Source organism: Gopherus flavomarginatus, chromosome 15 (assembly GCF_025201925.1).
Source record: "Gopherus flavomarginatus isolate rGopFla2 chromosome 15, rGopFla2.mat.asm, whole genome shotgun sequence".
Lineage (NCBI taxonomy): Eukaryota > Metazoa > Chordata > Testudines > Testudinidae > Gopherus > Gopherus flavomarginatus.
In genome coordinates this window covers 30,469,265-30,497,253 of record NC_066631.1, presented here as the reverse complement: position 1 = coordinate 30,497,253, position 27,989 = coordinate 30,469,265, and the positions used below count along the sequence as shown (strand labels likewise).

Genomic DNA, 27,989 nt, shown 5'->3' with positions numbered 1-27,989 from the left:
CTGTGGCATGTTCATAGGCGGGAAGGGTATAATTGTCTGTCCTCTAGAAAAATGTGTACTAACCTAGAATGCCCTGGCCTGGGCACCACTGAGGGGAGTTGTAGTTGGTAAGTGGCTGCATCTTTGCTGTTCTTTGGTGTCAGGCCCAGAAGATGAGAATAAGTAACCCAGGGCTGCTGTTTGAGGAAAGAGGGAGAGAGCTCCAGAGTATACGTCCCTTTTTTGCTTTTGCATTATGTCTTCCAGTTCCATGGAATTATTCTGGAATTATTTAAAACTCCCAAGTTGCAAACTTTCCATGGATATGAATTCCTTAGATTGGTGTGGTTGTGAGGTATTCAGAACAGAAATCATTGCGATGTATATTCCCTGGGAGCTCACAGAAGTGGTAGAATAACTCATTACCTGAAACGTTACGTGGACTCTAATGAGAGAAACTTCCTGAGTGTAGAGGACCATATGATGGCATCTCCAGGGATACAAATCCCGAGTCATAAGAATACAAGTAAGCTCAGTTATTACTGGTCTCTGCTTAGGAAGAAGTATGCCAAGTGTGTCATACTGAGGAGGGTTAGAAGCAGCTATACCCAATAAAGCAGTAATAGGTGATGTCCTCCTCTTGCCCATAAGGTGGTCATATGTTGCATTAGATGACTAAGACTTGCGGTTGTCTGGGAGTTGAACTAATTCCATTTTCCAACTCCAGGCTTCTGCAAAAGCATGTTTGTTCAGCCATTTGAAATGGGGTGGTTGTGAGACTCCAGAAGTGATCCCAAGGTCGTTGTGTGGGATCCCTTTGGAATACCCTGGGAACAGGGGCAAAGTTTTCTTGAGGGCAGGAAGATTCTCAGTGGCAAGTAGCTGAATGTTGGGTTATGATGATAAAGAAGCAGAACCCATGCTCTGTAAAGCTGATCAGCTTGTAATGGTTGGGGAAGAACATTCCCTGATATGTCAAGGTATAAAATGTATTTTGAAAATAAAATACTTAAGGTACTTTTGTGAAGAAACTACTTACTAAAGAAGGAATAATTAGCCAGGCAAGAAACTTTATTTCTTGTAGGTGAAATGGAGGAATAACCTATGGTATTTAACTCACTTCAGCATTGCTGCTGCATATAGTGACGTAAGCATACATGACAGCTGTCAGTGAGAGAAATTAACAAAATCTCAGCCTGTAAGATCTTAGCCTAAAATGTATGAGTGAGTATAACGTAGCACTCAACAGAGACTAATGGCCATGACAGCTTGAGCTTGTAAAGTAATGTAGGACCTAAATGAAGTCTTGTGCAAAGAGAATGAACTAGTTTACCCAGAGAATAGTTCCCTGGCAAAGTTCTTGACCCTTTCTCTTTTTAGGTACTATCCTTAAACATTTCTTTATTCTTTGTAGGCATCGAAATTAGAGAAACAGAATAGCATGCCTGAAAGTGACTATGATAACCCCAGCCCCAGTTTGGAGTTGGATGAGACGGGGTATGTCTTATTATATGAATGAGCTAATGTTTGTGTCTGTACAGTGTCTGAAGACATAACGCCCTAGTTAAGTGCTAATAGAAACTGCTCTGTAGTACAGTGATCACTGCAACATTCTTCTTTTTTTCCCCAGGCCAGGTAGGAAAGGAAGGCAGAGAAGTATCATTTGGCAGGGGGAAGGGTCTATCCCCGAGAACTCAGATACAGATGCAACCCCAAGTTCCACTTTGCCCAGTACAGAAGATGTTATTCGAAAAACTGAACAGATCACTAAAAATATCCAGGAGCTGCTGCGAGCAGCACAAGAGAATAAGCATGACAGGTAAGAATGGGAGTCTAAGTGCTCTGGAATTTCCAAGATTAAAAATATAATAAAATGCTTCCACGTCTAGAGACTTTAGTTTAATGTAAATGAATCATGTATGGTCATGTGTTTCCCTGGTTGCGGGGAGCAGCAGCAAAAGGACATGGAACAGGTTCTCTCAATGGAACACTTCCTCGAGACTTGGCAGATATCCCTGGGAGCAGCTACTGTTTGGAGCAGTGTCTGCTCCCAGTCTGCCTGCCTGCATCCCACTCCGTAAGAAGCAGTACAAGCAAGGTGGCTCCCTTGCAAATCCTGTTGCCAAGAAAGCAGAGGTCAAGGGACCACTGCAGATGCCTGGGGAGAAGTGGGATTTACCCATGGATCCTCAAACTAAACAGGAGTTATAGATCAGGGCACCTAGAAGGTAACATTCAGCAGTAACTGAGTGTAACCTCTGTGAAACAGCTGTGAAACAGCTGCAGTCAAGAAGGATTTGGCCCTTAAACTGCAGATGGTTTTGTTCGTGTACATAATTGCTGTGTTCTCTGTAATAGGGGCCCTACCAAATTCAGGCCTGTGAAAAATACATCATGGACCATGAAATCAGACCTCCCCCATGAGACCTACCTGTTTAGGGGAGGGGGCAGCAGGGTGATGGGTGCCCCAGATGGGGGCTCCTACCATGTACTGTGCTCCAGCTGTTAGAGTGCCGGGCTGGAGGGGGATGGGACTCCTCTTCCCTTGCATCGCCACTCTCAGGGGTAGATTGGCCCCATCTTGAGGTTCCTCCCTCAGCTGCAGGAAGGTCTGTGGCTGTGCTGCCTTCAGAGCTTCCTGCAGCCAAAGGTGGTTCCGGGAGGTCTGATCTCCCCTGTGCTGCTGGAAGCACTGCAGTCGGGTAGTCCTGGCTGGGTTGGGGAGGCATAGGATTTCCTCTTCCCCTGTATGGCTGCTTGGGGGGCGGGGGGGAGAGATCATGCCCGCCTGTGAGTACCTCCTCTGGCTGGCGAAAGCTCCATGGCTGACTCCATGGTCCAACTCTGAAGGCAGCACAGAAGTGAGGGTGGCAATCCCATGACCTCTCCCGCCCACCACTTTGTGCCCCGCCACAACCCCCGCAGGCTACGACACACTGAAATTTCAGACGTAAATATCTGAAAATGTGAAATTGACTAATTTTAAAATTGTTAAATTGACCAAAATGGATGGTGAATTTGGTAGGACCCTAGCAATAGCCTTGTATCGTCTGTTTTTTATAGCAATAGATAAGCCGGCAGCAAAAGCTGTTCTGAACTGTTAGAGTAGAGCCAAGAACTAGATAGGCTTTTCTCAAGTTTGCCAGTGCTAAAAATCAAAGCAGCCGCCTATTTATCTGAACATCAAATTGGTACTCAGCCTGAGCTTCCCCCCATGCACTCTGACCTGACAGTTAACTTTGCCAGATCTCCATGAGTTGTTGGTAATGATACTTCGTGGTGCATCAACTGCAGGTGGTTCTCCTAGATACTTTTTTATAGACATATAATGGCAGGTATATCATGGCACACGTTAGTGCATTCCATGTGTGCACTGAGTGGTCTTAGGCTCCAAATAAACTTCTCTTTTCCTGTGGCAGTTCTCATATTTGAACTGCAGTCACAGCCTCAGCGCTGAAGGACTATACGACACATTACCCATGAAACCAGCTAACTACCTTTGTTAGATCTTGCAGCTCATCTAGTTCAGTTTCTGAGCTCCTTACCTCCACAACTGAGAAAAATAGGCAACAGCTGCATTCTGGGGGCCACTTCTGCTTCTTCCATGCTTATTTACTTTGTTTGCACTTTCCCTTGGCTAAGTGGGAGATGCACAGTGTTTCCTGTGTGATCCTGGGTGGAGAAGTCAGAGTGTGTTTTCTGACTGAGCTCGAGTCAAAATTCAGACTTAGTTCCTTCCATAAACCACTCTTGTTTGCTCCCAGGGTTCTTACAAAGGGGAGATGCAGTAAAAATAAAATTTAAAATAAGAATATTAGTTATTTATATATTTTACCAGTAACAATAGTTGAGACACACCAAAATCATCTAGAATAAAGAACCCAGGACATGTTTTTCCCCTGCTAAATTGAGTGAAGATACTTAGTAAAGAATACTTTAATCCTTCCTCATGTTTTCTTGTGCCTCAAGTTAAGGGAGCATTTTTTTACACAAGGGACATGTATCTCTTTAGCTCTGTAAATGAAACTAATTAAATTCATAAATGCAAATAAGAAAAATGAACGGAGAAATCTTTTGAAAGAAATAATGATTAGCCTAGCAAAGAGACCTCTTCTGTCCCATCTTTGTTATAGAAGAAAGATATTGAAGGGATGGCTTTAAGAGATCAGAGTAATGAACAAGTTATTTGGCTATTAAAGTAGTGTTTCTTCTGTGCCACAAATGGAACATGTTGGTTACCGTACTTAACTGAACATGACCCTCCAAAGCTCTTAATCACAAACGAAAATGCAATATAGTATTGTATTGCATGGCTTTGCCTCAGATGTGCTACTGCTCAATGCATCACATAGCAGGGGCAAGCTATATGGGAAAATAATGGAACAAATCTATTCAACTTAATTCTGATATGAATAAGGCTATTCAGAGAAGTCCCATTGCAAATATATTGTCGTTTAATTGAGCTTCTGAGAACTGTAATGAGATTGCTTCCAAACTTTTGTTGTGAATATTGAAAATAAAAATGATTTGCCACATGGATAATCTGAACGTGAATGTTAATTGTTCTTCCGTCATCCTAATGAAACTCCTTCCTTTTTCTCACTCTTTTTGTTCCTTTTCCTGTACTCATCTGTCTAAATAGACCATTAGAGCGTGCAGGCATGCTTAAGCTCAGACATAGCCTCAGCTGTTTCAGTACCCTGGTTCCATGGGCTGAGAGAGCTCCCCTGCAGCCTTTGACCCATCAGCAGCCTGATCCTACCTCCTGGTACTCTGGCCTCTGTCCCTGCCTTCCAGGCACAGTGTCCTTTCTCTTTTTCTCTGCTGCCTTTTCCCCCCTCATGCACGTTCAACACCGGGTGGTTAGAGGTTATGCATGAAAGGCTTTAAATGATAAGAAAACTTATAGGTAACAAGTACTAAGAGTTATGGGGCCAATTCTATGTCCTGTGAAGTTAATAGGAGCTTTTACTGTTGACTTCAGTGGGAGAAAGATCAGGGCCTAGTGATACAGCTAACAGAGGCTTGAGGTTTCCCTTCAACAGCCCTAGCTTGTCGCTCCATTTTGGTCATTGTCTATCAAAATAATCTGCATCTGATCATTGACATAATTTGTTGTTGCAGTGTCCATGCACTGTTACTGCAGAAATAGCATTATTTGCATGACCCATAACACACAATTTATTCTTTTAGTCTAATAACAGTCTGTTTATAGTGAATACTAGAGCCTAGTTTCTAGCTTGCATAAATTACTATCAAAACTAAATTTTTGGTTTTAATAAGTTTATGTAATGGCAACCCAAAACTTCAAAACCTGACCAAAATACTGTTCTGATCTTCAATGCCTACTGCATCTGAGATACAAAACCTGTTTAAAGGAAAGTTTAAAATCCAGTGTTTATGGGCTGTGACCTGTCCCCAAGGTTTAATCCTAAACACTATTATGGCCAATCATCAATATCAAAGTGAGAGGAAGGGTTACAGGAAGTCTTCAGAAATTCTCTGCAATAAGAATTTTTTTAATTCCCTAAAATTTGTGTAGATTTAAGAAGCCAATTGAGTCGCACTATGACCTCTAATGTCTGCCCAGATTTTAGTTAGTGTGTGTGTTTAAAAAAAAAATTAAAAAATCATAATCTAGTGAGAAGTATCATTTTGTGTTTGCACAGTTTGTACAATAGGGTCCTGGGGTTGCTAGATGCTATGGTGATACAAATCATAGTACTAATAAAGTACTTAGAGTTTGAACTACTTATCTTACATCAGTAGAGGCTTTCCTCAAATATACATTGAAAACTTTGATGCAACAAACCCAAATGGCCTGGAAATATGCACCTAACTATTGCATCTCTAATATACACTCTTACATTCTGTAATTACTGGGGCCTGTTACTATGCCATGGAAATCAGTGGAGGCTTAAACTGCACCTTTTTTTGTTGTTTTCTGTAGGTTTCCTCTACTATTCAGTGTGGCTCATGGAGAGTAAATTGGTTATTAGCCCGACTCTCCTTTCTAGTAGAGCAGGGATTGCCACAGTGCACTTTTGGTAAAAAGCTAGTGATGGTGGGAAGTCTCATTTTGTTTGGAAGAGTCCATGGGAATGCAACACACACAACCAAGATGTCCTCCTTTTATAGCACCTTTCCTGCATAACTCAAATGACCGCTAAGTGTGTTGCTTTCCTTTTTAGTGTATCTGTAATTTACATGTGGGTTTTTTTGCATGTTCAGTATTGCAAGTTAATTGAATAAAATGATTGTGGTTTCAGTCTGAAAGTGATTTTTAGATCTAGAATTGAGAGATTATGCAAAGGAAAAATATTCTTTTTTTGAATGGTTCTGCCTGATAAACTAATTTTTTAAAATACTAGCTTAAGGTTTGAACTATACTAACTATCCTGTAGATTATCTTAAATGGAGTATTTGAAAGGTGTGGATTTTAATAGTAGACTTTTGACAGAAGGCTAAACTTCTTACAGGCTTCAGGTAACTTTAAAATTATTGACCAGAAGCTTCTCTTTTGAACAGCGATCAATTTTAATTCTAATTTTTAAATATTTTTCAGGGTCTAAAGCAGAATCTGTAAGGATTCTTAAAATCTCCTTTTGGATTATTAGTTAGCACTTTGTAATAGTTCTGCTTAACAGAATAATTGAAAGTTTAGCCTAAATGATGCAGCCTAAAAGTAAACATTAACTATGATGAAATGCATGTATTTTACCACTTGCTGTCTCTTGCTGGTTTTGTGTGGTATGTGTTCACCGTGTCTACATTCACCAGGCATTCTTCATTTTTTTTTCAGTTTGCCTTAGATGAAGTTTTACAGTCTTGTAGTTACACTTCACCAAAAAAGTGAGGTGTGCGTCCTGATTAAGAATTAGGAGTTACATAACATCTTCTCTTTAAATTGGTAATCTTTGATTTATGCAATGAAGAATGGGGAAAATTTAACATCCAGCAATACTGCATTGACAGCCTAATGTTCCCGATGGACTGTCAAGTATGGAAATAAATGTTCTCTAAAGTGAATTGTTTCCTGGGCCTGTGTCTTCACAGTAAGCTAAAGAATGCACAAGGGTTAACCTTTGACCCTGAGAAGCCCTGACAAGTGACATGAGTTGAGATCGTATATACTGTGCACTAGAGAGACAGGGTGGAGAAGTGATGTCTTTTATAGGACCAACTTTTGTTGGTAAAAGACAAGCTTTTGAGCAACACAGTGCTTTTCTTCAGGTCTGACAGGTATTCAGGGTCACAGCTAAATACAAGGTGTAACAGATTGTTTAGCATAAGTAGTTAACACATATTGTAGAAGACCATTCAGTACCTCCCACAACACACATTTCAAGATCCATAGGTCGTACACGTGCTTATGACAACATGTGGTATACCTCATTCAGTGCATTCAATGCCCCAATAACAACTATGTGGGTGAACCAGACAGTCACAGCACCCTCAAATGAACTCTCAGAAAATCAGACAAAAACCCCACAGCACCCGCAGGCGAACACTTTTCACAGAACGATCTCTGAGTCCTCATCCTCAAAAGGAAACCTGCACAACATCTTCAAAAGGTGAGCCTGGGAGCTTAAATTCATAACTGCTAGACACTGAAAATCATGCTCTTAATAAAGACACTGGATTTATGGCTTATTACAACAATCAGTAACCCACTGACCCCCCTTTTTTGTCCTATGACTGCAGAGGTGTTAACAGGCCACTCCACCTGGAATGGTCTCTCACAACATGTTGTAGCTGTGTCAGTTCCAGGATATTAGAGAGACCAGTTGGATGTTGGTAATAACTTTTTATTGGATCTTTTATCGTCTTCAGTCTCCTGAAGAAAGGCTTTGTGTAGCTCAAAAGTTTGTCTCTTCCACCAATAGAAATTGGTCCAATAAAAAATATTGGCTCACCTACCTTGTCTTTCTAGCGTCCTAGGACCCACATGGCTACAACAGTACTACAATATCCTGTGCACTGTCAGTTTCTGAGCCTTTGATCTATCTTTATAATGTGTGTTTCAAAGCTCAGTTAGGAGATTACTGGTGAAAATGTCTGTGGAGGTCATACACCTTAGATATTGCTGCTGAGCATTTGAAAATAGCTTTATGCAGATTTGATGTAAAGATAAATAGCAATTCTTTTCTTGGAGAAACTCTGAACTTCATAAATGTAACCAAAGAAGATCATTTGTAGGAAAGCAGTCTGCACTGGCTACCAGGGTATGGACATGGTGACCCAGTAGGTCTCATTTCTAATTTTGATCATCCCAAATTGTTGACAAAATATTATTTGTGTAAAACTTAAACATTTAAATAAAAGGTTTTTTTGTTTGTTTGTTTTTTAAAGATTTTTCAGCTCCACTTCCAAGGTTAGTATATATCTAAATCTGCATAGATCTTTGACTTGGCAGCTTACTGACTTAAATCTTTTACTAAAGTTTAGTTTCATAGTGCCTTGGGGCTTGTACAGAAAATTCCATTATTAAATCTGATCTCAGTCTACACGCGCAAGAATGTGTTTTGTGCTTGTTTTTTGTCAGCCCTGCACACTCAGCCTGGGATCTGAGAGTCACTCTGGGTTCTTAGATACACTTGTGCAGTCTGATGTCTCCAGTTAAAATACCCTTTAAACTGCAGAATCTGGAACTTTTATTTTGTGCCTGCAATTGTCTTCTAGCCATTTACTTTCACACACACACACACACACACACACACACACACACACACACACACACACACACACACACATTTTTTAAAATCTCTGACATGTTACATTTTGAACAGGCTGATAAACCCCTCTAGAACATATTGTGCCACTTCTGTGGGAATGCAGAGCCAAACTCTAAAATTTGAATGTACAAATCATGACTTTAGGAAATGTCAGTCATATAAACTTTTGTGCCATTTTCACATTTGTAAGCATGTATTTCCATACTTGAGTATGGATCAGGATATTAGTGCTGGATACAGGATAGTGTGTGCAACCCATTACTCCTTCCCCCCTAAACGGTGTTAATCCAAGAATAGTTTAAAACTTTAATTTATTTAATGCAAAGCTGTGAAGTTCTTGCTTTTCCTGAAGTTGTTTGTAGTACAGTGTGTTGAAACACAGATTTGTACATAATTTACTAATGAATGTTTCAATGGGAAGCCTCATCAGACTTCCGTGTTGCAAAGAATCTGCTACAGTTGTTGTGTTTGAAGGCTGTGCTAAGACAATGTTAGAAGATAATGTGCCATTCTGTTAACTGGTTTGCTTTTGGAGAAATAGTCACTAACTAATTGAAGTTCAAGAAAATTCAATGTGTTTGCTGCTTTTGAATATCTTTTGCATCTTCTTGCAGTTATATACCATGCTCGGAGAGAATACATGTGGCAGTAACAGAAATGGCAGCCTTGTTCCCAAAAGTGAGTTGCTTTATTTCTTCAGCAGGGGCAATGTTTCTCAAATGTATTCTGCGCTCAGTCTCGCTCATTTTAAGGCTTTGTGACACAAGAATCTTTAAGGGAAGTTGGTGCAATGAATGAAATATTTCTGATTGGACATTCTGATTGTGTTGATTTGATGGGAAAATCAATAAGGACATTTAAAATTCCTAAGCTTTCGCTCCTTTTTTTATTTCCCAGTGGTTCTTCCCTGGGTTTAGATTTTTTGCAATGAACAAAAAGCAAAAGATGGATAGATAGGAGGGAGGACAAGGGTCTTTGTCAGGCCTTGCACCTTTGTATTTGTCACCATGCCAAGTGGGTGGGTAGTTGGTACACCGCAGGTTGGTTGAAATGAAATGCCCACAGTTCCCATAGGCCAAGGATGCTTACATCTTGGTTGAATAGCAATGGAGCTATACCAGAACTTTGCTTAACCTGTCATCTCGTGAGTCTTTAGACCACTTCTCAGGTCTTTTATAGGCAGCTTCCTGGGAGCAAACAATTATCTCTGTGTGGGTCTCAGTGAATTCCAAAGGGTCTGCTTCTGCCCAATGTCTTACCTTGCCACAGGGTGCCCTACAAGCCCTTCCTTTCCTGGTCTTTGGTAAGGAAAGAGCTACTGAGTCCAGGCCACCTTGCTACAGTATTAGAGCATTTGCAGACATGCTCAAAGTCATCCTAAAACAGTTGCGTATAATCCGTGCTAACTCGCTCAAGCTTTGTTTGCTTTTCCCTTCCTAGAAACCCAAATCTGAGCTGGTAAGGACGTCGCTGCGGCTGCTGACATCTAGTGCCTACAGACTCCAGTCTGAATGCAAAAAAACCCTGCCCATAGAGACATGCCCTACCACGGACATCCAGCTGGTCACTCAGCAAGTGATTCAGTGTGCATATGACATTGCCAAGGCTGCTAAACAACTGGTTACCATCACAACCAAAGAGAACAACAACTGAGTCCCGTCGGGTTTTTTAGTCTTGGTTTTTAAAGATTGGAGTTTAAATTTAGACATGTAACTTTCAAATTTTTACAAGAAAACTAAGGGGGCAAGTTAAACTTTTATAAACTCCGTATTATTTTTGCATGTTTTCTAACAACTTTCAAAGATTAATTTAACCCACTGCCTTATTTTTGTGCCTGTGTTGCCAGTTTAATTACAGAATATAGTGTGTTGCAAACAGCTGTTGAGCCAATATCACATGCCTGCATTGTATCAGAGGTTCTTAACGGAGATTCCTTGGAGCTGTATTCTGCTTTTGGATATTGCACACGCACACACACAACTCTCATTGAAGTCAAATGCGCAGATCAAAGGGCAGAATCTCGCCTTTGGTCTGTACATCCTTGAACTGCTCTGCATGGTGAATCCCCTTGAATAACAAACTCTCTCTCAGCAGGACAGTGGACTCTGAAGGCTGCAGGAGTGTAACTGTTGAACAATCAGTAGAATGAAGTTTTATATTGTCTTCCTGAGAATTGAATACAAAGTTTTATTCTCTGTTCCATATCAGCTGTTGTGCAATAACCAGTCCTTAGTCTGCTGAACCCATAGTAGTTGTGGGCATCCAAACCTATTACATGTTAACTATACAAGGTCTTTTGTCACTTTTATCTATTTTGGAAGGAAGCATGAGATTAAGTAGTTTCTTTTAGTTGTCACTATGCCACTAGTCTATAGATTTGATGTTACTTTAGAAAGCCATTAGTGGTTACAACCCATCATTTTCCTTTCTCTGAAAAACTCACTTTGAAGTTTCCCACAGCATTTATTCCCATTTTAGTGTACTCTCTAAGGCAATTTGGTTTGCAGCAGTATTGTTGTTTTAATATCTTTTTAGATGCAGTTTCACTAAAGAGTTCTGTGATTTCTTTAAAATGGAAGATAAGAGGGCCAGTTCAAAAGAAGCCATGCCTGACACGGTACATCATAGCTATACCTCACTGTAGTGGAATGTGAAAAATACACTTTTTATATAGTACCTCTCATGCCAAGCTTCCAAAAACTACAAACTATGTACAGATTGACCCTACCTTCAGGGTCACCTTCAATACACAGCCCACCATGTGCTAACCAACCACTTTAATGTATTCCCTAGCTAAGTTCCAGTACTTTTTTCTTTTAAAGATCATGAGTAAAGTTTTCAAAACTACCTGAATCCTCATTTTCAAGGGTGACGCAGGTACTTAAAGAGCCAGAGTCTTACTGAAAGTCGGTGAGACTTGGGTTCCTAAGTGCCTGTCACCTTTGAAAATGTGGACTTAAACTCCTAAGTCAAGTTCTTTGAAAAACATGACCTCATGCCTACTGACCTGTTTGACGATCACTTAAAGCACTGTTCTACTTGCAAGTGAACCTGTGAAAATGAGATTGGCTGGCTACAAACAATTTGTTCAGTTCATATATAAAAAGATGTTTTTCCTGTCTGCTAAGGTCCTACAACCTCCCCCGGAGATCTACACATCAACTGGTCTGATTTGTATGTAATCAGTAATGAAGATTCAGAGGCACTCAATAACACCTGTACAGTACCAATATCTGCAGTGAGCTAAATAGCTGAAGGCAGACTTTGGTCTTGCAATGGGAACTTAGTTAACTATCATGTTTTGTGATTCTCTGTAGCTGTGCAGATGCTGTTGAGCTAAAAGGAAGTAGTAGTTTGAATTATTTTTGTTGTTGAAATGAGAAGATAAGATGCAAAGAGGGAGCAGATATGTTGTAGTTCTTCATTATTGTTTCTAACTATACCAACACTTTACATAGCTTTTTCCCAGTGATGCTAAACCATCAGATAATGACTGGATTATAAACACTGGCTGTTATACATAGTTACATGCATATAAAAACATGAGGAAGTTTGAACTCTGAAGGCAGGTTTTCCACCACGCTAACCACCTTCCCTTGTAATAAAATACTCCTACAATTCATAAGTTTCTTTTGGAGCCCCAAAAGCCATAGGACCATACATATGCAGTTTGCCATGTTAGTCTTCTCACTGTGTTACTTACTGTTCAAGTGTGAGATTACGGGTAAACTGGTCAGGAGTCACCATATGATGTTTTGTCTGAATATATAAATGCTAAATTTATTTTTCACATAAATGTTTGATTCAAAAACACTCTATTGTAGGAGGCTGTCTACTGTTTTGTAAGCAGAGTCTATGTATTTAGTTTGCTAAATCACAGTTCTTTAAGTTGGTTTTTTTGGTGATAAAAATTAGCTGTGTTTTAGGTTAACAAACAAAAATTAAACCTTCAGAGGTTCCTTCCTTTTGAAATTGTGTTTGTATGTATATATAAACACTGAATAAGTGCCATAATATTGTTGGATGCTGATGTTGTAATTAACTGCCTTTTTTGAAGTATTGTACTATTTTGGGATTAAAAGAAAGTAGGTAGGGGATAATCCTGTTGCAGTCTGATTCATAAATAATTTATCCTGTCCTGTCTCCTGTATCTAGCGCTGTCTCTAAGCATCTGGAAATGCATTTAGACAAGGCTGTGATTTGAATTGTAGAGAGGTATTTTTTAAAACCTATTACCAAAATGAAACCACTCATAATGCATTGTATGAAATAGAATAACCTCACTTAAGAACTTCTTTGAACTAGCACAGTAGGAACATGAAGCATGCTATTTGCTGGTATCCATCAGGACATCACTACACATGGTTTTTACATATCCTGTGTGGGAAACAGACATTTCATGTCTTCTAAAATGTTATTCAGGGATATCAACTTTTTTAAATGCTTGCTCGGTGCCAAAACTGGAAAAGTCCCTTCAGATGAATAACTACATCTTTCCTTTGTTGGCGGCAAGTTTTGCAAGGACCCGATTCAATTAGACTCTGGCTTGATGAGCTATACAAGTGTGGCTAAAGTGTAACCCACTTCACATTCTGTATCTAGATAACTTTTTAAATGTCAAACATCAGCTTTATGGTCCTGTTGGTTAAGCTGCACCTTGTCTAAATAGTCCTGTTCTACTTACATATTGGTCATAGTAGCACGTTATTGCACTAAGCAGTTATACATCTGGTGTGATAACTGCAGTATTCTTAGTACTTCCTTTCAAGAGGACAGAGGTGCACTTTATGGAAATGGCACTTGGAGCAAAAGCTGACTCTACTCCAACCAAACCCTGGTTAGCTCAATCTATTAATCTCCTCCACCCATTGTTGGTGTTTGTCAAAGTAGTCAATGGGGCCCAAAGCTTGTGTAGCATTACGCTTTGGGCTGAGTGGCTGTGTCTATGCTGCTCTGTAAGCCAAGGGTTTGAGCTCAGACTCCAGCCTACCCCCAAATTGTGCTAGCCAAGGGTTCCGGAACCTGGGGGGTCAAGCCAGGACCCAGCGTTCAACCCCTATTGCTTTGCAGAGTAGGCACGGCCCTACGGGACTTGTGCTCTGGAGCCTGCCAAAAGTACCCCATGGGCTGACTTTCATTGTCCTCTGGACAGTCAAGTTTGGCAGATGGTCAAATTCCCCCACGCTGCATCATGAACAAAGGGCTAGAGTAGCCACCTTTTGGCGGGTGCTAGGACTCAGGCCTGCATAATGCAGTGTAGATGCTGGAGCCCCCTGTTGGGACCCAGCATTCAGCCATTCCTAACCTGTGGATATAGACAAGTGTAGATGCTCGGTACGTCTACACTGCGATGAAACCATCTGTGGCTGGCCTGTATCAACTGACTGAGGCTCACAGGGCGGGGTCCCAGAGCCTAGGCTTCAGCTCGAGCCCTGATATCTATGCTGCAATGTTTGTAGCCCTGCAGAGCTGACAATGGCCAGTGTGGGTGTTTTATTGCAGTGTAGACAAATTCTCAAGCCCTAACTGAACAAACCCAGGGTCTGCTAACTTGAGTTATACTAACCCTGGTCTTATATTGCAGCGTAGACAATGGCTGCGGGGCAGGAGCTATTAAAATACCTGGAGTAATTTAGATGCAAAAAGATGTGGGTTTTTTCCTGTGGCCGGAACCCTACTTTCAAATAACTTGTATGTTTTCCCTCTTGCGCTTACAGAAATGTAATCCTTTCTCTACAAAAATGCTGCACAGGAAAGTGAAAATGCCTTTTTATGAACTTGTATTTCTGTCCATATTGTACTCATGATTTAGCCTTTAATGTTTACTGTATTACATAAAATTACTGTACAACCCTTTAAGTGTTATAAAATTGTTTGGGATTATTTGCCTGCTACTTATGCAATAAACAGGCTTTTAAAGTGCTTCGCCTTTGGCATATATGGGCCAAATACAAAGTACATACAAGATGGTACTATAAACAGTGCAAAAGGAGTTCATCTCTGTGTAACTAATGCACTGAGAAGCAGTGCCTATTTAAAATAGATGAATTAACCATAGTTCTTTGTTCTTTATCCTGGCTGGTCCTAGTTTTCCTGCTATCTTCTGGTATATGCACATCATCAGTAGGCCAAATCCAGAAGATAGAGAAGCTACGTGCCAGTAAGTGTCTGTCTCAACTGCTGTTACAGATGGGGATGTGGTAGCAAAGGGCCATATGTTATACCTCTGCCTGGTTCCCTAACTGTAGAGCATGAATATTCTCAATGATTTCAGCCAGTTAAATTACAAAATTATAAAGGATTGAAAACTGCCAATAAATTCAGCTACTTCTCTTACTCCTTCATTCTACCTCCATCAAATGGTCACATTTTTTACCAGGCTCTAATAACCCATCCTTGCCACTTCAGGAGTGGCTTTGGCAGGCAATGAAGGAAATCCTGCACAATATAAAACTAAAAGCCACCACTGACAGCTGAAAGGGGGCTTATAGCAAATGAGTGCTGGGGCAGTATGAAATGTAATGGTACCCAGTTGAACTACATTTAAGTTTTATTTTGTATTTTATAATGCCAGGTGTACTCTAGAAACTCTTCCTAGTACAGTGATGTTGCTTAGAGGTGTTAATTTTTGGTGACATTTTTATATTGGCAAAGTACATTTGGTAGCGTGGGTCATTTCATGTGGGGAACTGGTGTGAGCTATACAGGCCAAGCACTTCTTTGCTGGTAACTGCACCTCCACTAGAAGGATTTGCCACTAGAGCTATACTATCAAACCCTTTCTCATGTGGACCTGGCCTTAGACAAAGTCTGACTTCATTTGTGTAATTGTGTTATGGTGCCAATCTTGAATTGTATCATGAACATGGAATGTATCTCATACCATTTTCCCCTCTTGAAACTCACTATGCCCTCACCACCTGTGTGAGGATTTACATATGGAAATTCATTCAACTCATGATTTACTTTTGCAAGCTGAGAAGAGCTTCTGCTACTAGTGTTTGAATTAACAAGGTTCTAACTCCCTGTAATACAAAATGGGTCTTCGCTAGCACAATGGGAGAATCTTCCAATACAACTGAATCCACTAGCCTCAAGCAAATGTGTAGAATCTGAGTTGCCTAAACATCATTGTCCATTCTAGTCGATGTTTAAGTTGGTGCAGCTGTCTCACTTAATGTTCATAGCAGTAGTTACTTTAACTGTTGAGCTCAGTCACATTGCTGCCTTCTCTTACAGTGAAATAATCTGCTTACAAAAATAAATAGGAAGATTAACCTACAACGCCATGAGGTGAAAGTACTGGATGAGCTTGATGAATTTTAGGCAGCAGTTGCTATTTCATGTTTTCCTTTTAAAAATACACGTCAAGATTAGATTTTTACAGCAGAAGATGCAAACCCCCACGTGCACAGCAAGGCTCAGACGAGCACTAACCACCTCTTTACCTGGGCTTTCTGGAACTACTGCCCCACCTCACTTTATGTACTAGTTTCTCAGTCTTGGTAAGCATACAACACCCAAAGCAGGGATTTCACACTGGTCCCTAATGTAGCAGTGGGGTAAGAACATCTAACGTAACATTGTTTTGTTTATAGCTATGTTTTCATGTGTTAACAAAAGGCAGAGTAAACTCAACTGGCCCTCCTAGTGCAGTTGAGTAGATTAGTAGGAAGAGGTAGTTTGAAGCACCAGCTGCCATCTTACTCCTGTACAGGCTGAAGCTCTGATTCCAGCAGCAGAGATGAGCTGTAATGTCACTGAAGAGCTCTGAACCTCATACAAAGGTACAGTTAGAGGGCAGGGGAGAAGAATCACTTCTCCCTTTAGTACACTCTTCTAGTGGGGGAAGAAGGTTAGCTAGTTTTGTTTTGTTTTTTTGTTGTTTTTTTTTTTTTAAAGAAAAGCCCCACTTTCAAAGACCTAGGAGTGTCGAATTTCAAACCAGTGGCATCCATTGTGAAGGCCAGTGCCATATTGTTCACGAGATAGCTGGTAATAAGCACATCCAAGGCAGGGCTCTCTTTGAAAATGAGATAGTATGTGAAAGCTTCAAATAAAGTAAATCTAAAACAGACAAGTAAATATTTATTAGTCTTTAAAGTCCTAGATCCTAAATGAAACTTGTGTCAGGAATTGACACTCTGTGGCATTGCAATTCTCTCAAACACTGTTTTACAATGCATGGGGATAAGGAAGCACAGGAGGGATTTCTGAGCAAACATTACTTAGGGTTAATAGAAAAGGCATGATGCTAAAGAAAGCTTTCCGCTATAAACAGCAACAGACAGTGGTTTAGTATCATTGATTCAACTGGGTTGCGTTAGTCAAGAATACATGCAGCTATTTTAAAGGTGTCTGCATATTTACTCTTCCACCACTGTTTTTCCTGGTTAAGTGCAGGTGGACAGTCGACTTTGCCTTACATGTTACATCATGTCACTTCACAGCTTCTAAACACTGGAAGCAGCTGGAATGATGTAGGGCCCTCTCCACACTTAGGATAGTATTTTCAAGTAAACCTCCATTGGCCTACCGCTGCTGCTGTTGCAGCATTCAGGGGAAATTTGACCAAATGCTTTTGAAAACTTCACCCTTCATTTGCACTGAGCACATCTCCATCAGCTTCATGAACTATTCCTGACAATTTCATAATGACAGCACCTTGATTCTTGGTTTTGATATATTCCACACTATCCTGATCTTGTTTAACAGGCACATAACCTGCAACACTGAGTCCTTCATACTGATGCTATGATGCTCACGCCTCAGAACTTAAGGGCAACCCTTCTCAGGTCCACGCTGTTTTTGGACGACCACGGGGCTGGAAGAAAGTCAACAGCAAGAAGTACCGTAAGAATTTTACATTCAGAATTAAACTCCCAGGCACGTAATACCCAAAGTGCTGGCCCCTTAGTGGACATTCAAGTTTGTACAGAAAGTACCATGTTCTATTAATGGACAAGAGAACACCCTTCATGAAAAGCCATCAGTGACTTGGATAGTCACTTCTCCAAAGAAAATCGGAGTGCCAAGCAATGAGAGTGTGTCAAAGATTACTATCACTGCTATGGTAAAGGGAGAAGAATAAAGCCACTCTGCCGTATCATCTAGAATTAGAAGCCAGCTGGCATAGGACATGTTTTTTTCTGGGCATGCAGGAAACTTTCCAAAACGAGTTTGTCAAATGCAACATTCCTGCTGCCAGAATACTAGCAGGGTCCTGCTTCTTTTGCAGCTTTTTTGGGTTCTTAGGCAGAGAAGGGGATGTTGGGAGCAGCACTGAATCACCTGGTGATAGCCACACCCTAGTGCATGGACTGAACTAGGGATATACTTTGAGGCACTTGTGAAAGATCTTGCTTTAAAAGACTGATAAAATGACTATCTGCAAAAGACAGGAAACGGGCAACGCCTGAGACAATACCATGGCAATCTGAACCTTCCAGAGACAGTGGCCACTTTTCATTTGGGAGAGGCAGTGAACTTGCAATGACAGAACAGAGCATTTTTAGGTGTGAAACCTTTGCCCACCTCAGGAGCAGCTCTGACTTTTCCTGATGTAGAGGAACTGTGCTCAGAGACAATTGCTGGTTACTCTCTGCAGCATGCTGACCTCCATTGTCAAACACCATGAACTACCTGGGGATGGAAAGTTAGTGTGGGCAACGTGCATGATTCCATCTGGTCTTGTCAAGGATCCTGCTCCTTACCTTACTATGATAGCCCCGCTCAGCCATGCGCTTGGCCTCTTGCTGCACTAACTCCTCCCACTGCTGCTCTGCCAGCCTTGCTTCCTCCTCCTCCTCTTTCTGGCGCTGTAACTCTTCCTGCTTTTGGAGGTGATGCTCTGCAAGCTGAGTATTTTTAAAGATATGCTATTAAAGTGAGATCACAGGTAGAGACTCAAACTAAAAGGGGGGAAAAAGGTCAGGACTCAAGGCTTGAATCAGTGTCAGATCCATCCTAGTTACCTGACTAAGCGCCAGTTACATCTGCTTGTGTGCGTACTCTACCGTTGCTAGCAAAATTGGGCAAGTTTCAGTAGAAAGTTACCAAGAATCTTGTTCTGACACTAAGGAAGCTAAGAGCATTTTTCCATGCACTAAAATCTAGCAAAACTGGGTAAGCAAAGTCGATTTGCTAACAGCATCCTCAATGACCTGGGGTGCAAGTTTGATGAAGACCTGGGCTCTACCTGGGACTCCAGCTCTTGTTTGCGAGCTGTTTTTAGTTCCTCCTCTTCCTCTCTCTCTCGACGCGTGAGCTCTTTTGCCTCCTCAAGCTCTCTGATCAGCTGTTCCCGGTATTTTACACATTCCTCCTGGGCATGGCGATTTAGCTCCATCTTCTCTTGGATCTGACACAGTCTGCCTGCAAGGACCTGTTTGGAGTTAAACGGGGGATGAAGGGAAGAAATAGGGTAAACAGAAAGAAAGGGGCTAGACTCAGAAACCAAACTTAGTAAATCTTCATCTAGACAGTTAACCCAGTTCTCAGAAAATACACTGGGCCTGCAGAAAAGCCCATCCCCCAACACAGAGCTAGCCAGCATGCCTTACTGAGCCTCTAAGATGTATTCTATGTAAATAATACACCCCCGTGAAAGTCCTTATTTCAGCCAGTAGAGTAATCACTGTAGAGAAGGCACCACCTCATTCATCAGTCTGTCTCTGGCCTTCCTCTCTCTCTCCCATTCCTCTTCTCTTTTTTCCCACATTTGTTTAGCTTCTTCCCTGAAGGAGAGAGAGAGAGAGAGAGAGAGAAAAAGTGTTGATCTCCAGCATTATTGCTTGCAATAAAGAGAGACAGGAACAGAGAAGCCTTCAATACCTTATTTTCTGCAGCTTCTCTAGTTTACATGTGTACGCAGAACACTGCAGGAAAGCAATTTGTCTGTTATAAACTTTATGCTCAGGAGTTCTCCTGCCTCCAGTGGGGATGGGAAGCCAGGGCCCTGCCATAAAATTTAGTTTGCAAAGCTTCTCTTCCACAACAGCATGTCTAGCAAGGAAAGTTCCTCGGCAGCCTGACTTGTCTGGGCATGAATCATCATACCGACTCCTCTAGCTTGCACTGAGCCAAATTCTGCTCCCACTCACACCCCATGGAAACTTTTTGAAGTCAGTGGGGTTACAGTGGATTCTCTTTCAACTTCCATCTCTCGAGAAACAAAGGAGACACACAACTTTAGAAGTCATACGTAGGCCCCAAAGCTCATTGGCTGGATGATCTAATGCTGGTTTTAAGTTCTTGTCAGAAAAGCCTGACTAGAGTCGTGACGTGGATGGGCAAGGATCAGACTTGTTCACCATTGCCAATCCATTACTTCTAAAAATAGTCGCTCCCTGTTTATTAACTCTAGTACTAGTTGCAGCAAGAGAGACGGATTATGGAATCACTCCCATCAAGAAGGGACCAGAAGGTCTTGATGCTTTTCAGCCAAAGGAACTGCGTCCTTTCACCTTAATACCCTGGTGCTACCTCCACATTGTGATTGGATGGCTAAACCATTCAACAGAAAAGATGGCAAGTAGAAAAGAACCTAAAACCCATCCCTACTTCTGTAACACAGGACTCTGTGTAATCAGCCTTTCCTTCTAAAACTGCCAGATTAACTACGAAGCCAGGAAGAAGATGGCTTCTAGCTGTCCCTTGTGTGTATCAACAAAGTAACATTTACAGAGTTCTACCAACTTAAGAGGATGTTTTTAAAGGGAATCATTCATCACATTTAAACTCTCTCCAGCAACCTACAGGAGGCGTGTCAGACTCACCTAAAAATGGTCTCCAGTTCTGCCTCTCGTGCCTTTTCTAACTGGAGCTGCTCCTCAATTACATGTTTCATCCAGGCAGCATCTGCAGCAGCCCGCTCCCGTCTAGCCGAGTGGAGGCGTTGGTCCTCATCTTCCTTCTCTAGAAGGGCTAATAGTATTTGCCTGTCCATCTCCTAGAGAAAAGCCAGAAAAGTCCACACACAAAACAGGTTTTCAAACCTTGTTGGACGTAAATTCTCAATGTGCATAAATATGCTAATGTCAAGACTGATCACACATTGGAAGCTCATAACAGAGCCTCACCACCACTCCTAATTTTCTCTTGCCCTAATTCCACCAGAGGGAGATGGAAGGAGCTTGGTAAGGCTCTGGACAGACAAGAGATATGCAAACGAAGTAAACAACATGTAGAAGCAGCAGTTTTTAGTGCAAGAAGAGTGTACTACATAGAACTTAGGTGACCTCTGGTCTTGTCTTACCAGCTCCTGTTGTATCTGCTGTGCACGTCTCTTTAGTTGGGCATTATACTGATGTCTCAAAAAGTGACTAGGAAAAAGAGGATACAAAACCATACTAGCTCCAAACTCCCATGTTCTCTTTTAGCAACATTCAGAAAAGCAACCCATGACTAGTACTATCTGTAAGCATTGGTGGGGGAACAGTTCTTACTGCATTAGTGCGATTTTTTTTCCTATATTTGAAATGCTAGCCCATCCACGGCTCTGGATTTTCCAGACATACAATATTAAGTAAATTAACATATACAGCCCACAGTGACACTGATAATATCCCCATATACAGTAAGTGCTACCATGGACACAGGAAAGGCTTTCTCCCAACAACCACGGCATTGAACTATACCACATCATACCCAAGCTCCAACTTCTTCCTGCATGCTTCCATTTGCTTCCTCTCTTCTTCCAGCTCCTCCAGCTCCCATTGCTGCTTTAGTAAATTATCTTGCTCTTTCTTCAGTTTTGTTGCCTGTTATAAAAGGAATAGCATTTCATGAAGCTAAGGTCTCCAAATTCCCCATCCATTCTCAGATTCATTATAGTTACAGGAGGGCAAAAGCAGCACAGAGAACCAGTTACTCAGCACAACCTTTTATTTTCCCATCAACACTGGAGTAGCATCTGCAGTTCTCTTTATCCAGCACTACCCTTAGAACAGGGTAAGTTCTTCAGGATGTACTTTCCAATATAACAACCAGGCCCATTGAAGCAGCTTGACTCAATGACTGGTTGGTCCTTGTTGACAAAGCAGTAGCCCTAAAGCCTGATCCTGCGCGTTCCAGTAGGAAATAAGGAGATGGGAAGAAGAAAAAATCCTCCCTGACCTGGAAGTGTTCTCAGGTATTGGCAGCTAGCAGCATGAAACACTCCTGAGACAAATTCCTTCCAGCAGGAGGCTGGACCCCACCTCAGAAGTGAACCTCTGTTTTACTGCCAGCAATGAGATGAACTTTTAAGAAGAACTAGACTCTCTTTCAAGTGGTTTCTTTTTGTGTATGGTAAATATCTCACACTAATCTCACTCCTGCCTTAATGTGTTAGAATATTGGAGACATAAGTAGGAACTCCTGTTGGAAAAAAGCCTTCAGGCTTGAAGTTCCTAAAACAACCTTCCTTTCTCTGAGGCAACAGATGGAATTGGGGTGCTCAAATACTTGAGGAGGAACACATGAAGGCCCAGGGCTAAATCTCACTGAAAGTACCAACATGCAGGTAGAAAATAAGGAGCCATTGCTAGCAGAACCCATGTCACATCCAATTAGAACCACTGGCCCTGCTGCTTCACCTCAATGTTGAGAAACAAATTCAGCCAGAATCATAACATTGGCCTGCCCTCTCCCTTCTAGGATTCCAGAACAAACTCACTGCTCTGGTATCTCCCACCTGGACTGGAGGCTATCAAGTGCACTCTGCTTCAGATGAGGAGAAACTAAATGGTTACCTCCATCTCCCGCAACTTCAGTTCTTCCATTTGTTGCAGTAACGCTTCAGCTCGTTTCTTCTCTTCCAGCCGCCTCTTTTCTTCTTCTTGTTTCATTCTTTCCAGTGCTTCCCTTCGGGCAAGTTCATATTCATTTTCATACCGTCTTTTTTCTTCTCTTTCAGTTGCTTCTTGCTGATTGAGCCCAAACAGAAGGTTTAACGTAATAACTGTGATTCAATACCAAATCACATGTATTTCAACTAATAGGGTGTTTTATATATACAAATATTCTAACATTTTAAAAGCCTGGGTTATCAGTCACTTCAGTAAAAAGCCTGATTTTTCAAACATGTAGAACACCCAGTGAGCCCCTGGATTCCAAAATTTTTTTAAATTAGTTCAAAGCCTTATGCACCTCTAAAGGGATCAAAGAGACAATGCTGAAATGGAGCCCTCTATTTGAAATAATGTTTATATCTGTGTGATGCTGACAGACCAGGTGCCAACTCATGCTAAGGCCCCTAAGCTTCACTGAATTCTGACAAGTACATAGATGGAAACCAGCCTGGCTCACCTGAGTGTTACTATAGACATCAGAGTTATAAGAATGCGTTCAGATTTTATGAAATGCTTGTAGGATGCTGCATGTATTCAGCTTATGTTGATACCCCATGTTAAAAGGTAATATTTAAGTGTGTGCTCTGTAACTACAAAAGTGTTTGCTCTACAACTGTAAACCCCCCTAGACTGAAGAGAAACATTAACAAATATGAAATACTAATATATCGCAAGAGGTGTCATCTCCTGCCCAACAAAAGACTTTGTTGATTGCTCCCCATGAAGAGGAGACATGCAATAGTTTGAACTTTGGGGAACAGGAATAAAAATCCACATCAAGAAGAAATTGTTATCCCTGTGCTGGCTGGACTTCAGGGAGAAGGCAACTTCAAAATATAAGCACGAGATCCCCAGCTGTTTAGCTGGGTAAGCCATATAGAACCTGCACGTTACAGCAGCGTCTATTACCTTTTGGAACCTAAGATTATAACTCATTTGTGTGTGTGTTTACCTACTTTAACCTAATAACTCTTATTTCCTTTTCTTAGTTAGTAAACCTTTAGTTTATTATAGGATTGGCTACAAGCATTGTCTTTGGTGAGAAACTTAAGGTACAAATGATCTTCGGTGACTGGGAGTAACCTGAATATTACTGGCAAAGAGTCCTGTGGCACCTTATAGACTAACAGACGTATTGGAGCATGACAGGACTCTCTGCCGCTTTTACAGATCCAGACTAACACCGCTACCCCTCTGATACCTGAATTTTATTGTGATATTTTGGTGTAACGGTCCATCTATCATAATGGCAAGATAAACCAGAGTGCCCCAAGGGACTGCCTGTTAAGGCTGTTATAGCGCCTGAGGAGTTCACACTTGATACTTGGTTGGTGAAATCTAATTACAGAACATACAAACAAGGGCACAAATTCCAAATTGGCTGTAACAGTCTGCCCTGTAGTTGGCACCCATGTCCGTGAGCCACTCCAGGAAGCCTGACAATCTGTACTTTCACTGCCAACGTAGCCATCTGCTGTGGGCTGCCTTCAGACTAACCAAAGAGTTAAATAAGACCTTGCTTATTTCGATATCTGAAACTGTTAAGTTTGACAAAGTTTAGTTTGTGGTTTAGGAACAAGTTCTTGAAGATGTGCTCATATGGGTACTGCATTTAGGGCTCTTAGGTTGGAACAGTGCCCTTGGTGCCACAACAAATCATGCAATATATTTAGTCTACTAACCAATGCCGCTGATTTTATATTATCAGGAAAACAAACCAGAAATAAAGCCAGAAGAGAGATTTATATACTTGCCTGACAGAGAAGATGAGGCAGAATTAAATTGCAAGATCTTATCTTCATGTAAAACACTGAGGCACCACTATACATTCACTCACAACTGAGTAGAAGAGAGTATTTGGTAGTCAATACTAATATCTATCCACAAGAGGTGGAAGGCTTGTAAATCTCTACGGAAAGCAAGGTTTCCCAGCGGGAGGTCAGATAAAATGAGCATTCCTCTCCCCCACCCCAAAAAAAAACAAATAGTATCTGCTCTTACATTTCAGCACTCTTCCCACAGCTAAGAGGTACCAGTATGACTTAGAGCAGCAATTCTCAAACTGTGGGTCAGGACCCCAAAGTGGGTTGCGAATCCATTCTAATGGGATCATCAGGGCTAGCATTAGACTTGCTGGGGCCCAGAGTCTGAGCCCCACCGCCGGGGGCCAAGGCCCAAGCCCAAGCCCTGGGTGGTGGAGCTCAGGCCCCACTCCTGGGGTCATATAGTAATTTTTGTTGTCAGAAGGGTGGGGGGGGGGTCACAGTGCAATGAAGTTTGAGAAATCCCAACTTGGAGCAATCCTAGCGTACCTGCTTCTTTTCTGTTAGCTGATCGCCCCAAACGTCTATCACATGCTTCCTGTGGAGCTCTGACTCAATCTGAAGAAGGGAACATAGAGATCATCACAAAAATCAAGTGGTGCAGTCCAGTCTCCCATTCTGTACTATGTCATATGAAACAGGCTCTAAGAAACTATGATGTGGATTGCGAAAGCTCTGCATACAGGGAGAAATAACTAACTAGTACGCACTGCATTCCCAGACAACTGTCTGTTCTGGGGTAGCCACAGTGCAGCAGCAGAATCCCCTGGGTTTGGCTGTATCAGGGACATTCTCAGCCTTCAGAAGAGGAGACTAAATGATCACCTGTCTCAGCTGAGATGCTGGTGAACCTCTTTGGCCAAGGAAGGTTACACAGGCCTCTGTGGAGCCTACTGATCCACCTCGACCCACGCCATACAGGCCACTGCTAAGGATCAGACTGCAGCATGGAACACTGAGCAGCAGAATTCCTTCCAGCAGATTTGCCCACCACCCCAGAAGTGAGCCTTTATACCAGTGGTTGTGGCATGTTTTACATCCAGCAGTGGGATGCTCTTTCTGCCAACGTCTGAACATGCAACTGGTACAGCCTTCCTCACCCCTGCTAGCCCTAGGACTCCGGTAGCAATTCCAATCACAGGACTAGTTGGGAATAATCACAAATGTTAAAGAATATAGCAATAAGCAGGAAGAGTGGAGGGCCAGCAGAACAAAGGCTAAGACAGCACTGTAGTGGTACAGGATATAAATTTGCAAAAGAATCAAAGTCCCTTAGGAAGTTCAGTCCCACTGATTTCCACAGGGACTTAGTGGATAAAATTTTCAAAAGCATCTAAGCCTATAGTACAAGGCAAGAGCCAAGTATCTGAGAATCTTGCTATCTGTCTAGTTTCTAGCACTGGCACCAACCTCACCTCACAAGGAGGTGCTTCTACTTTAGTGATTGCATTTGAGGGTCTGCAGGGTTGGTGGAATAATTTTCTTAGTTTGACATCTGTTACTTCATTTTTAAAAATCTAAAACCTGATTTAGTACACTCAGAACATTAGTGAAGTGATCCCAATAATTATCACCTCTCGGAGTTTGATATTGTTCTTCTTCCAGTGTTCATACAGCAGCTCTTCAGCCACCTAACAACAAAACCTGAGAGTCAGACCACAGCAGAGTAGATCAAATTTTAACATCTCCCAAAACATCAGTTAAGTATGATCAGGGTTGGGAAATACAACACTAGACAATCCCCATAGACATCTAGTGAATACATCTTTGGAATGTTACTAAATCCATTAAAAAAAAACACTGTTTACATCAAAGGGACTGGCCATCCCATCAGCATGTCAGGAACACATACTATTGTAATTATATGGGGGGAAGGGAGATTATTCTTATTATGGTTTAATCCTCTAACAAGAGACTAAACCCCAGAATTTTTAGACATACTGGATAGAGTTATCTGGCATCTCTCCTCCAGGGGGCTCTCCAAATGCTTTGCAAACTGTCTATTTAAGGATTGACTCATCCACCAGTGACATGCAGCCAATTCATGGTTCAGTTTGGCATCCACCCATGGAAGCAGCAACAGGAGAGAAAGTGAAGAATGACTGCCCCAGTTAAAACTGCTGCAGCAATATGAACTAGGCTGAGTATAACTAGTAAGGATCTCAAGGATAGCACCCCAGCTCTTACAGAAAGTGCTGAGGGATCTTCAATAGCAAGATGTCAAGACTAGTTCTTCCTCTCATGTTGTCTGACACTCAGTTAACCAAGCCCAAAACAGGTATTTAGAAATCATAAGTTCCCTTTCCTGCAGGGCACAAAATCAGGCAGATACAGGGGACACTTATTTCTCTAATCAAGTTTTAAATCAAAGAGAGACTTACCCTCAGCCCCAGGTGTGAGAGGGACAGAAGGGCACCCCAGCTCAGCCTACACACACATCTCAGACCACTTCTCTCACAAGTTACCTTTTTCCGACGCTCTTCTCTAGCAGATTTCAAATCTTCACTTCTCTTTCTGATCTTGTTCAGATCTGACTCCTTGTTCAGTCTCAGCTCCCTGAGTTCTGCTGTTAGCAATTCTCGCTCCTCATACAAAAGTTTCCTAAGTTGTTCTCGTCTCTGCTCCAAGCTGATTTTTTTTTCCTCTTTCATTTTCTCACAGTGATATGCACTCATGCTACCAAAGACACACAGTGGAAGAGAGGATTAAGCATCCTGCTAGCCCAGAGTAAGAGCATCTGCAAAACACAGGACACATGGCAGTGGGACCATGTGTCAGTCTAACGACACAAACCACTTGCTGTTGCAAAAACCTTCTCAGTTTACCAGACTAAGAAGAAAACTGGACCTGCCAGTGTCCACTGCCTCCCATACAAGGGCATGCACGAGTCCTTCTGCCCTCGTTACAGGAATGATGGCCATGCCCCCAGCCCTAATACCAGGGGCCCTACAACAGTGGCTCTCCAATTTTTGCCCTGGTGACCCCCTTCACACAGCAGGCCCCCGAGTGCGACCCGCCCCATAATGCAAACACACGTTTTAGCCCCATTAGAGATGCTGGAGGCAAAGGGGGGTTGGGGCGGAGGCTGACAGCTCGCCACCCCATGTTTGAGGAGCGCTGCCCCAGAAGCTGCACGCGGAGCCCCCGGCCCGGCCTCACCTCTGCTGATAGGACCGGCGCGAGCTCCACTGGCTCTGCTTGGCGCTGCGGACTCCGGACTGCCTGAAATAGCGGCTGTTCCGCTCCCACTGCTGCCGCCAACGGGCCTCCTGCTCCCGCTGCCGCACGATCTGCTGCTCCAGGGCCCTGCTCCGGCTGGGCCAGCAGGAGGGCAGCGCCATCTGCGCAGCGCCTCAGCGGGGAGTCCCGGCTGCGGGGCCCGAGGCGCTGCTGGGCCGCCCCGAGGGGCCTTTACCGACAGAGCCCGCGCGGCGGCACCGGGGGACTCACTCCGAGCCGCGCCCGCCGGGGAAACAGTAACGGCTTCAGCACTTCCGGCCTCCGCCGCGCAGCACCATGGCAACGCTTCCGGGCGGGGCTACGGGCGCCTTCGAGGGACACGCTGTCCCTGAGCGCGCAATGAGGCGAGACCGACCCTTGCCCCGCAGCTCGGCCTCGCC

The 27,989-nt window shown here is 42.4% G+C and overlaps 2 protein-coding genes across 8 annotated transcripts in view; one reads left to right on the top strand and one right to left on the bottom strand.

The window, feature by feature from the left end:
• GIT2 (GIT ArfGAP 2) overlaps positions 1 to 14,636 on the top strand; it is a 61,435-nt gene extending 46,799 nt beyond the window's left edge. For 5 of the 6 annotated variants that reach the window (XM_050924272.1, XM_050924276.1, XM_050924273.1 and 2 more), the window contains 4 exons: positions 1,394 to 1,476; positions 1,610 to 1,798; positions 9,329 to 9,392; positions 10,155 to 14,636. In XM_050924272.1, the coding sequence (XP_050780229.1) occupies positions 1,394 to 1,476; positions 1,610 to 1,798; positions 9,329 to 9,392; positions 10,155 to 10,367 (549 nt within the window). In that variant the 3' untranslated portion in view covers positions 10,368 to 14,636. Of the gene's footprint in view, positions 1 to 1,393; positions 1,477 to 1,609; positions 1,799 to 8,331; positions 8,354 to 9,328; positions 9,393 to 10,154 lie in introns of all 6 variants that reach the window. The other variant, XM_050924274.1, reaches the window with a different exon arrangement.
• Positions 14,637 to 16,782: 2,146 nt separating this feature from the next.
• On the bottom strand, positions 16,783 to 27,732 carry TCHP (trichoplein keratin filament binding). Of its 2 annotated transcripts, XR_007769518.1 has the most exons (13): positions 27,529 to 27,732; positions 26,835 to 27,045; positions 25,944 to 26,000; positions 24,859 to 24,927; positions 22,448 to 22,621; positions 21,363 to 21,475; positions 20,971 to 21,037; positions 20,492 to 20,664; positions 19,369 to 19,450; positions 18,913 to 19,098; positions 18,428 to 18,571; positions 18,249 to 18,356; positions 16,783 to 17,538 (listed from the first exon to the last, which is right to left on the bottom strand). XR_007769518.1 is itself a non-coding variant. In XM_050924277.1 (12 exons), exons 1-12 carry the CDS (start codon positions 27,708 to 27,710, stop codon positions 17,506 to 17,508), a joined length of 1,491 nt encoding a protein of 496 aa, XP_050780234.1. In that variant the 5' UTR covers positions 27,711 to 27,732; the 3' UTR covers positions 16,783 to 17,505. The 2 variants fall into 2 exon arrangements, 1 of the variants encoding a protein (XP_050780234.1); XM_050924277.1 differs by lacking the exon at positions 18,249 to 18,356.
• Positions 27,733 to 27,989: the final 257 nt, after the last annotated feature.